Consider the following 12,011-nt stretch of genomic DNA (forward strand, 5'->3'; position numbering starts at 1 on the left):
CAAAGCATTTATGGAGGGTCTAAAGAGAATCATACCTCCAAGAACACCACCAGTTCCCTCATGGAACCTCAATATTGTATTGACACAGCTCATGGGTCCACCATTTAAACCCATGCACTCTTGTGAAATGCAGTACTTAACCTGGAAAGTAGCCTTCCTAATAGCTATCACATCTCTTAGAAAAGTAAGTGAAATACAAGCATTTACTATACAAGAACCCTTTATACAAATACACAAACGTAAAGTAGTTCTACGCACAAATCCCAAATTTTTACCAAAAGTTATATCACCGTTCCACCTAAACCAAACGGTGGAACTCCCAGTCTTTTTTTCACAACCAGACTCAGTAGCCGAAAGGGCCTTACATACATTAGACATCAAAAGAGCACTACTGTATTACATTGATAGAACAAAACAAATTTGCAAGACAAAACAATTGTTTGTAGCCTTCCAAAAACCTCATGCAGGGAATCCAATATCCAAACAAGGCATTGCCAGATGGATAGTTAAATGTATTCAAACCTGCTATGTGAAAGCAAAGCGGGACCTGCCTATTACCCCAAAGGCACACTCCACTAGAAAGAAAGGCGCCACAATGGCCTTTCTAGGAAATATCCCTATGACAGAAATCTGTAAGGCAGCCACATGGTCTACGCCTCATACATTCACAAAACATTACTGTGTAGATGTGTTAACAACACAACGAGCCACAGTGGGACAGGCAGTATTACGAACATTATTTCAAACAACTTCAACTCCTACAGGCTAAACCACCGCTTTTGGGGAGATAACTGCTTACTAGTCTATGCACAGCATGTGTATCTGCAGCTACACATGCCATCGAACGGAAAATGTCACTTATCCAGTGTACATCTGTTTGTGGCATGAGTCGCTGCAGATTCACATGGGCCCTCCCGCCTCCCCGGGAGCCTGTAGCCGTTATAAGTTGATGAAAATTGTATATTATATGTTGATAAACCCTGTACATTTGTAAATTTGTAAATATATATCACTTTTAGACACATTATGTACATACATACTTACTCCATTGCATGGGCACCTTTACTATATACACAACTCCTACCTCACCCTCTGCGGGGAAAAACAATCTAAGATGGAGTTGACGCCCATGCGCAATGGAGCCAAAGGGGGAGGAGTCCCTCTGTCTCGTGACTCGAAAAGACTTCTTCGAAGAAAAACAACTTGTAACACTCCGAGCCCAACACTAGATGGCAGGACAATGCACAGCATGTGTATCTGCAGCTACACATGCCATCGAACATACATATATATATATATATATATATATATATATACACAAATCTAATAAGACTCACCAGTTTCCCGTAATACAAACCTGCAAGCTTTTTGGGGTTTATATGAATACTGCAGGCCTATGAGCTGCAAAGAGGCTTTGAAGAACACTTTTAAAGCTTTAAAATTGTAGTAATAAAATGTACATTCCTTTAGTCTATGACCCGCACTGCAAAATAACTACATATATACTTTATAGGTGACCTTTTAAGTAGGTGAAGAAACTCATGTATGGACCAATGGAGGATCTATAGCAAAAGGCTGACGTGCTGAGAGGAAATAATACATTTGTTTTTAATTTATCAAGTCCAATAGCTCTTAGAATACTATACCGTTGTTGCATGCGGATCTGTAGCCTGGACCGACTCAGCCACATTCTCCTGTTCAGACACTGAAGAGCTGATAGAATGATTTGATGCGGGGAGGATTTCATTAGTCGACTTTGCTGGTGAATTAGCTTCTGCCTACGGATTACATGGAATTGTGCATTCAAAGTTAAGAGATTTGCACTATTTTCAACAAGTACACTTAAATCTTGGTTGTTTGGTATATGATAGGAGTAATCATTATATCTAAGACGAAAGCACTTCCAGTAAAAATAATGAGGAAGAACCCAGGTTTTGATTCAAACCGAGAGGTCAATGCTTCCTGCAGAGAAAAAATTGCTTTTCCCGACTTGGCTTCGAATCAGTGGATCTGAGTAAGGACCAAGAGGAGTTCTACAGGGGAAAGATTTGTGCCATACACAGTTCCTCTAGCAAATCCCATTCCCGCCCACATACACATGGCTCTCATTCATACTCAAACAGCAGACACAGATTTAGAAAACCCAAATTCAACGAACCAGGATTTCTATTAACTGCCCTAGGACAGCCAAGTCTAGCAGGCCACCTCACTGTCCTCTCTCACCCAAAGTCACACCCTGCAGCATTGTGCAGGGTGTTGTAGAGGGATGGCACAGAGACAGAGTGCACAAATGGGCACTAATGTCATAGTGCTCCTTCCCTACAGATACAGGACATTCACTGACTCCTTTACTTACGGTCCCCAATGCAATCCTAGATCCTTTGGGCCCAGAGGAGGCCAGAATAAAGAACCAGTTTCTTAGATAAAATGAAGCACACAGGCTGCTGCGTTATGAAATTCTAGAGAAAAGCAGGTAGGCTTTATTTGCACCATCCTCTAAGCATTCATGTGAGCTTCATCATTCATCAGGGTGATGGTACAGGGGCTCATAGAAGCTGCCTGCCTTGAAGCAGATTGTAAGTACATAAAGCTCACTCAAGTTCGCATTTGCCTATGCAGTTTAAAGGGACAAGGTTTCAGCACCCTGTGGAGTGCTCCTAGAACCCCGATGCCTCCTGTTGACCCAGAAGTGCGAGGATGTAGGAAAACTAATCACCCACAACTTTGCCTTTAGCTCCAAACCCAGCTGTGGGCCCATACACAAATGTACTTAGTTGGGAGAGGCTGCAAGCCAGGTCTCATTGAAGGCTTTGTAGAGAGGGGCAGGAGTGTCAGTCTCCCATCTTCGATGCAGTCTCCTTGGTCTTACTTGGCGTCTCTCAAACAATGTACCATCTCCGAGGGCTTCCAGTGCCCTCAAGGTCACACCGTATCCCCCTTCTATCATGTTCCCTCTTCAGCCAGCACCCCCGGACGTATCTTTATTCGGTCCTCTCCCTTGCTGGCAGTCAGATCCCCAAGAACAGTTACTCAATACACATTCACTCTATTCTGTGAGACAGCAGCATTTTGGGGAAGGCAAAATAATCTACATGGCTTCGTCATCATTCTCCCTTCTTGCCTATTCATTTGCTCACGTCCAATCATCATTTTGCTTCTTTCTGTCTCTCTCAGGGCTTTTAGGCAATCTTATGGTGATATTATCTGGATGTAGCCAACACAGTACAAGTCTATTCTTAGCTGGTGTTATTCAATAAAATAAAATGATGAAAGATGGCAGCTCTACACAAACTGGCTGGTTTATATGCATTTTTCCCCTGTGCCACTAGAGCCGTCTGGCTGACTGTACCAACTGAACAGTGCCAATGCTTTGCTACAATACATGGGGCACGATCATATTACAGTTCATGTAAACCTGCGGACTCTCGAGTGGGCTATCTCAATCTGGAAACATAAAACCAGGCAAAACTGCTAGTGATCAACAAACGATTGCTATCAGTTCAACTAGGCCTCTTATCCATCCTGAATGAAGGAGCACACCAGTGTGATTGTTATTGCAGGCCGATATTCAACTTGATCTGCAGGCAGAAGCCCAGTTAAATTGCGAGACTGTTCCTTATCAGCATTTCAGCAACTTACCATACCTAGCACTGATGCACTACACCTTGTTATTAGATGTGTGGGAGGTGTAGGCCGACCCCATACTTCACTCCAAGATGCAGTGCAAGGTCTGAGTGTACAAAACCATTGTCAACACCCACCACAAGCATCATGAAGGCCTCATAGGCACCAGAAAAACCAGAGATCCTCTCGAGAACTAGGGTGTGCAAAATCAAAATCAATGCCAACTCCCTGCTGCTGTAAGCAGATATACTCACACTTATGGAGCACCTAAATAGAAGAGAATTAGAAGTTACCTGAAAGCCTAAAAAATATAGTTAGGCGTAATGGGAGAGTAAATTATGCAAATATATTTTATGCGATTACTGGTGTTTCCTATTCCCATAAATTTACCTTGAAACTGATTTGCCTTGCTAGTTCTTTGGCCTCTTGGTCTGCCTGGATAGACTGGCTGTCCGAAGACAATGGAAGAAGGGCTGTTTTCATGTTTGCACCACAGCCTTCACAACAGAAGTCCTGGGATCTGATCATAAAAAACATTACATCAAAACAGGCCAAGACTTGGCGCAGAGGCAAGCACAATGTATATTCAATTCATAAAATAAAACGGAGATTTAAAAGTGTTTTTTTTTTTTTTTTTTAAGAGACATCATTAACACTCGTGTTGTTTTTCTGTCTATCGGAAATAAACGTCGGTTAGCCTCGTGACCAGCAAACTGCACACAAAGAAAAATCATGCAAAACTCAAATTAATCTAACCTACAAAGGAAAACTGTTATATATAAACACTAGTGAACAATACAAAAGATCCTTTCTAGCTGAAAGCATTGTTGTGGTTCCCTGGAATATGTGACATGACTATGCGTCCAAAAAACATTTTGTGTGTTGCATTTTTAGCATTCACCATGATGCCAACAAGTAGAAACTAAACAAGAGTGCCTAACTGAAAAAGGGAAGGCGTTGCCTGGCAGACAGCTGTATGGAAATTGAAGTGTTGGTGTCAAAGAGAGTAATCTTGTTTTCCTTTGGTTAAAGTAAACCAAACCCTAGTTCATCCAGGCAACCGCATTATTTAGGCAAACTAAGACAGAATCAGAAGATGGAGAAGAGACATTTACCCCCAGAAGATGCAATGCATAATCAGCACGAGTAATAGACGTTCCGGTGCCGTGAAATGAGATCTACAAGGGGTTTATTATAAACTAAGAAGAAACATGGAGACATGAAGGCTGCACCTAGGGATTCTGCTGGTGAAAGCAGAGAAATCAGAAGAGACTTATCCCAATTTGCCCATGTTGAACTAAGTAGATTCTAGACAGAATAATAAAACCACATATCAGAGGTCCATCTGACCTTTGTTGTGGCCTCAGGGTAGTCAACAGCATATGATGGTTGACCAACTCCAGGCCTTAGCAGGAGCCACACCACTATCAAGGAGTTCTATTCTCTCATCAGTTACGAAGTGTTTAGTGCTCATGATCTCAAATGTGTGAGGAGAGAGCAGGGTAGGTTTAGGACACGTTGGCCCCGTACGGAACTACCATATTTTTTTCAGCTAAATGTTTATGTGTGCATTTAAAGCCAGCTTTGCCAACTCACAAGCCAATGACACTTTCTTTTTTTTTTTTTTTAACAAGATTGCTCGACTCACATTCAAACTTCCACTGATGAGTCAAAAACTGTCAGACATTGCTGAAACTGTTGTATCATCATTAAATAAATGGGCTTTTTAAAAATAGACTTTTGAGTGTTTCCTCGCACTGCTGGACAGATTTACACCATATCAAAAAAGTTGGCCCAAGTGCTGTAAATTGTGTGTGAATCACTCGTGCACGTTTGATCTTCCAGTGATCAGAAATTCCTATGGAAATTAAATGGGGCGCACAACTAAAGTAAATCAAATTGCAAAAAATATTCAAGCTTGCTTGCATGTACTTTTATATAAAATGGATCACGGAGATTTGTCAGACGGGGCAAAAGTTATTAGCAATAAAGACACCTTTCGTATAAACTATTTCAAGCATCTCAATTATCGCAGGCATAACTAAAGATTCATCAAGTCTGACTGCTTTTCAGTTTGGCTGGCTCAAGCCTGTTTCTGACATTGGTCCCAAGTACTTGACTAAATCTCACAGAAGCAAAAAGAAATGTTACTTACCAAGAACTACAATTCTTCAGCGTTGCTGGTCATAAATGTATATGAAATTGAATGATTTCACCACATTTATGCTGGGAACACTAAATATATTTAAAATTGTGTTATTAAAGATATACATTAACTTGACCCCTAACAGGACTCGTGTATCGTGGAGATACCCGATGGCACATTGACCTGAATGTTGTATCGCAATTTCAGACTACTGGTTTGTTTTGTAAAACAAAACACAATGAAAAAGGCTCATGAAAAAATATATACGTTAGCCTAGGTACTTAATTGTGTGTCCTCATGGTCGCCACCAAGAAGAGATATCGGTTCCTCTCTCTGAGGCAACTTCAGATTTTATGCAAACACTGTCAGTATTAAACAAAAAAAGCAACACGCCTCTGTCTAGGAGCTGAAAGAACCACATGTGAACCTACGAAAGATCCCTGTACTGACAAAAAGGAAGCTACTTTTTCTTCATTTGCATTGCAGGATTCAGAAACGTACATTCTTCTGTATTAGATCATGAACAGTAAATATCAACATGATAGGGTTGGTAAGAGGCACCCTGCACTGAAACAGATTCAGGGGCACCTGCTGTCCACTCCGAGATCCTTCCTGGTCAGCACTTCAAGCAGTAGTACTCAGTGAATTAACTGCATGTCTGCCATAATGCAGCTTTACAGCTGCCCAGAAGAGGCACATCCAAAGGAGTGCTGCAGCCATCGTTATCATTATTTTAGGTGTCCGTCGACACAGCTTGCAAAAGTTCTCTTCCTGCTGTGTTTTAGCATAAAGTGATACATTATTCCGTATAAGAAATAGCTTAGCTTGACCAAAAGAAACAAACAGTAGGTCAGATTTTGTGATATCTTCAGTATTATCAATCTTAGCAAAAACACTGCTTTGCCTTCAGGGAATGCACAAATCCTGGGCAGGACAGAAGGAGTCTATCAATCAATCAATCAAAGCATTTATAGAGCGCGCTACTCACCCGAGAGGGTCTCAAGGGGGGAATGGGAGGTTTACTGCTGCTCAAAAAGCCAGGTCTTGAGGCGCTTCCTGAAGGCAAGATGGTCCTTGGTAGTTCTTAGGTGTGTGGGGAGGGAGTTCCATGCTTTGGCTGCCAGGTAGGTGAAGGATTTACTTCCTGCGGTGGTTCTGCGGATACGTGGGACGGTGGCGAGGGCGAGGCTGGCTGAGCGAAGCTGACGGGTGGGAGTGTAGAACGAGAGGCGGCTGTTGAGGTATTCGGGGCCCGTGTTGTGGAGAGCTTTGTGTGCGTGGGTGAGGAGCCTGAAGGTGATCCTCTTGTTGACGGGGAGCCAGTGCAGGTGTTTCAGGTGGGCGGATATTTGGCTGTGGCGTGGTATGTCGAGGATGAGGCGTGCGGAGGCGTTCTGTATGCGTTGAAGACGTTTCTGTAGCTTTGCGGTGGTCCCTGCGTATAGGGTGTTTCCGTAGTCCAGGCGGCTTGTGACGAGGGCATGAGTAACTGTCTTTCTAGTTTCGGCAGGGATCCATCGGAAGATCTTTCGGAGCATGCGAAGGGTGTGGAAGCATGATGACGAGACGGCGTTGACTTGCTTGGTCATAGTGAGGAGGGGGTCCAGGATGAATCTGAGGTTGCGTGCATGGTCTGAGGGGGTTGGTGCAGCGCCCAGAGCCGTGGGCCACCAGGAGTCGTCCCAGGCAGACGGGGATTGTCTGAGGATGAGGATTTCCGTCTTGTCGGAGTTCAGCTTCAAGCGGCTGAGCTTCATCCATTCTGCAACGTCTTTCATTCCTTCATGTAGGTTGATTTTGGCGGTGGTTGGGTCTTTGTCTATAAACAAAGGGCATGATTAATGCCAGATTAAGGTGTCGTTTCCATAGTCTTTGAAGGAGAAGCTTAGCATTAATGGTCAAAATGACTGTCTTTGTGAAATTGGGTATAAACTTCCTAGAGAGGACATTTTGCATTATATTAATTGATTTTGCTAATATCATTATCAAAATGCATGCCGTCTGTCGAGTTCCAAGTTTAAAATCTGACTTGTGGAAATGGCTTGGCCATCAAAATGGATAAGCTCCCATGAGAGAGTTGGTTTAGCGACAGGTGGAACAGAACGTAACATACCTCTCATAAATTCTTAAATGAGCCTCTGTGAAAACACAGATGGAGGTCCTGGCTTCCTCTCTGTATTTGGGATCAATGAAATGAAATTTAATCAAAGACAATTTAGGGACGAATTCTGCCAAAGTCACAAATTATGGTATAACATAATTTTGCACAGAGTAAAGTATAAGAGTGTTAAACCAAATGATCTTAACAGGGTGCACTATCAAAACTGACTTGGAACATGTCATCTTCTAGCCTCCATTCCTAGCAAACTTGTTTTTGCCTGCTTAGCATGTGGGCCAGCTCTCCGATAGACCGGAAGGGTACTCCACTGTGATGGATGTTCTGTTGCGTTTGCCGAATCACAAAGTTTCTAGACTGCAGGAGCAGCAAAACAGCTTTCAGTTCCATAACATTTATGTACAGATAGGTTTCTTGTTTTAATACCCCCTTAGGTGTTTAGGTACTTCATCACTCCATGGAGATATCTGTATTGGGGATTAACTTTAGAGCTAGGCATATCCGCAGAATGTTTGGCTTGCCACCAAAGAAGGGCTGATTTGAGCTTAGCCATTACCATAACTGGACACTTTTTTACATACATTTTCGGGAAGTCATACCAAAAGCACTGACCATTCTCAAAGCCATTAGTCAAACTGAATGATAACAGATGTTGCCACGTCAGATAGAAAGCACCACGTGCAAAGTCCTTGATGGGGGAATACACAAGCCTTCAACAGGTAACACATAATCATTCCATTCACCTGCTTGATTGCGATCAACCTCAGACATCACTGGCCAGTGCCTGGAACTCTGCAATGTGAGTACTATCAAATAAAAAGAGGCCAGCTAACTGCACAGCAGGTCACAAGGACGAAGGGACTGCAAGACGAACTGCAGGGGGCAGAACGGTTCTCGGCATTCATGGTGCCCATTTGAGGTGAACAAGTAGAAGGAAGAATAGGTTGCACTAGGTGCAGAGGCTCATCTGAAACAAGATCCAAAAATCTTCAGAACAGTTTCACCCTTTATTCTGTCCAAAACAGTACATCTACAAGAAGCTGGACCATGGAAGATTGGCAAGGTATACAATATACCGGCTATTGTGCAGTCCGCTTAATTTCATTAGCTACATAGACGCTTTTCTCACCCTAACTTGATCACGTGCTTCAAAGGCAATGGGGATGATCCATTTTGAGACCTCATGGTGGAATTGGAGGAGTAAGAATTGTGCTACAACTAGAAAGGTAAAAGGCATCGACTGTGATGGGCACCAAAGGCATCAATGAGGAAATACTAAACAAAGAGGTCATTGAGGGCGCCATCAATGACTAACTCTTTGTCTAGGAATTAGGGGTCCACAAGTAAGCCCAAACTAGCAGGGTGATGGGAGACTAATAATAGCTGCGGTTGTTGCCACATTTTTTGTTTTGTTAACGAGGTTGAAGGTAAAGCCAAAGTCCCTTTAGTACGTCTTGGCAAATGTCACAACATCTTGAAACAGGGTCGGGCAGCTCCTTCCACCTTTTTGACCACGAAGTGTGAAGAACTTCACACTTACTTTTAGGCCTCTGATTTCCTAGGAGGGGGCACGCAAGGTATATTCCTCTTCAGAAGAGACTGAGGCATCCTCATGACAAAGATTAGGGGCCTTGCTGGTCTGCCCTCAATAATGCGATGGAAGGGCTTCTAACTGTCACACTCCTCTTAAACGATACTAGGGGTTGGCAACAAAGACATGTCTTGTGCAGGTCATCACATTCTTTTTACCACAGGATTCATAGGTTCTGAAAAGCAACATTTTAGTCTTAAAGGTTGAACCCCGGAAAAAAAAATCTGTTTGGTATGCACTACAGCTTAAACTAGCAGCTGTAGTGGTTTTTGTTGATGTTCTTTTTAGAAGTAGATGGTATTTCTCAAAACAGTAGATCTCAACTGAAGGAGTCGCTAACACATGTTGTAGAAATTCTAGAGACACCCTCTATGGGAGGTAACGCAGCCTTACCCATTTATTGGCTACCAGGTGGACTCTCAGAAAGAGGTTAATAGTGTACATATATTAATTTATACATTTCTTTAATAGTACTATTGTTCCCATCCAGACAATGGTTACCAATTCAAGGAGTGTGAATCTATGAAGGATCCAGAAGCAGAAAGTAAGGCCTTGAGGAGCAATTTTGAATCGCACATGTGGAAAAACTTTTCATAAGGGGTCAAAGCAGCAGAGCCCAGAGTCCTCTTCAGTGACAGGATGACTGTGTTCAAAGATTATAAAGTACACATTTGTGTGAACATTGCACCAGAAAGCATAAGGGAAAAATATGATCTTACTTTTTAGCAAGTGATTTTCTTTCTTCTGGTGTGTAGTCCAGGGACCCTATGGCTCCTTCTCCTTTAGTTGGCATAAATCCAATGATGGCTAATAATGCAGTTCTTACTAAAATGGGTAAATAAGTAGTTAAAGTCATTTTCAAAACTATGCATTCAAACACGTACTGGCAACATTGATTAAAGTGGCAAGTCTATAACTTATGCACCAAGCATGGAGTTCAGCGTTTGGAGTGAAAACTCTTCTCATTGGCAAACTTTTTATTTAGAGGTTCCAGTCACTGCAATTAACAGCGAGTGTGTGCTGATGCAGTGAATCAAAGCCCTGACTTTCCACAGCATAAAGTAAACATGCAAACATATTGCCGAAGGGAACCAAGCAATAAAAAACCATCACCTCTTACCTAAAAAAGTACTGCTTTTTATTAACGCGGGTGGCATTTTGTTTTCCACAAGGTATCATCCAAGCAGTTCTTGATGGCAGTCACACTGAAAACAAGAGTGCCAACCCTGCATCTATGATCAAAGGCCTGTAAGTAAGGTGTTTTAAAAAAACGTTTTCCCATTTGGAGCGGATGCCTGGGGTGAGGTGGGAAGGGGAAGTAGAATCTTCAACTATACATTTGGTTAGAACCCAAACTATCTGCTCTACTGAATCATCCTCCGGATCTTCGGCCGCCACATGAACAATTGTTGCAGGACTGAAGTTCAGACAGCAATATGAGGCGTTGATTCCACTAGTTAAGGATCTCCCTGCAGTAAGAGCTGCTTAGCAATTACCGTATGTTAGTTGTGACACAGGATAATGAGTCCAAGTCACTGCTTCCTCTTGACACACATTGTTCATCTTATAACTTGGCTTCAAGGAGTGGCTTTGGCTTTACAAAATGGCCCGTTTGAAGCAGTGTACTCCCTACTATGAAAGTATCCCTCAACGCAGGCTTTCAGTAAAGAACAATAAAATCACTCACTGCTCCATGATGGCTGCCAGGTTTCAGGGTGATGGCCAGAGATGCTCAAACAGATTTTCTTCCCCACTTCAAACCTGCCGTTTGCCTTCAGACAAAACAAGACAAAATAAAAACAAATTAATGGCCTTGAAAAAAACCAACAGACTAGAAAAATATCTAGTGATTTTTACGGTTTTTAAAGTATACTAGGAACACTAATTGCAAAACTAGAGACTCACTGTTAACAATATAATGCTGGGAGGTTTCATTGGATACTCTGGTGGCAGTACAATACGCCCATGGTAGACTCCTCCATCAAAATCAGAATCCGGAGGCCCCCTAACAGTGAAGTGCCACTCGAAAAGATTGTCCTAGAAACACAAGGACAAAATATAATTTATACATCGTTTGTATCTGAAAGGTTTGTAATGTCCTTTTCATCCACCAGACAGGATTCCAAGCTACAAAGGTGTAAAGTAATGGTATCAGCAATTTAGAATCTGAAAAGATTCTCTAAAACAAACATTTTCAATCTGGATGTTTTCCAAAAGCCTTATAATTTTGACCAAGACTTAAAGTGGGATCTTTGGGACCAGGAACCTTGGAGCCTCGTGCAGACCAATCTCTGCTAGGGCAAGGGCTTGTTGGGCTAAATCAGGTTGTAGGGCTGGGGGTTAAGTAGTGAAGAACAAGGGTGTGGTTCTTTTTTGGTTTGTACCTGCACTCCAGGAGATAGTTGGGGAGAAAAAGGTGCATTTTTGGCCCCTTTCCACCCACCCGATTGGAACAGGTGAGTATGGGAGTGGAGGTGATGTAAGAGTTGTTGGTAATGGGAAGATGCAGGGAGCCGGTTTTAGACAAGATGTAA

At 42.5% G+C, this 12,011-nt stretch overlaps 1 protein-coding gene across 2 annotated transcripts in view; it reads right to left on the minus strand.

Annotated features, from left to right (window-relative positions):
- The window catches only part of UBE2J1 (ubiquitin conjugating enzyme E2 J1), an 87,018-nt gene that overhangs the window by 10,852 nt on the left and 64,155 nt on the right, over positions 1–12,011 (minus strand). Inside the window, exons 3-7 of one of the 2 annotated variants that reach the window (XM_069235488.1) lie at positions 11,383–11,514; positions 11,165–11,249; positions 10,197–10,302; positions 4,015–4,144; positions 1,647–1,778 (exon numbers count right to left, since the gene is read on the minus strand). In XM_069235488.1, the coding sequence (XP_069091589.1) occupies positions 1,647–1,778; positions 4,015–4,144; positions 10,197–10,302; positions 11,165–11,249; positions 11,383–11,514 (585 nt within the window). The remainder of the gene's footprint in view (positions 1–1,646; positions 1,779–4,014; positions 4,145–10,196; positions 10,303–11,164; positions 11,250–11,382; positions 11,515–12,011) is intronic. The other variant, XM_069235489.1, reaches the window with a different exon arrangement.

The sequence above is a fragment of the Pleurodeles waltl genome, chromosome 5 (genome assembly GCF_031143425.1).
Source record: "Pleurodeles waltl isolate 20211129_DDA chromosome 5, aPleWal1.hap1.20221129, whole genome shotgun sequence".
NCBI classification, from domain to species: domain Eukaryota; kingdom Metazoa; phylum Chordata; class Amphibia; order Caudata; family Salamandridae; genus Pleurodeles; species Pleurodeles waltl.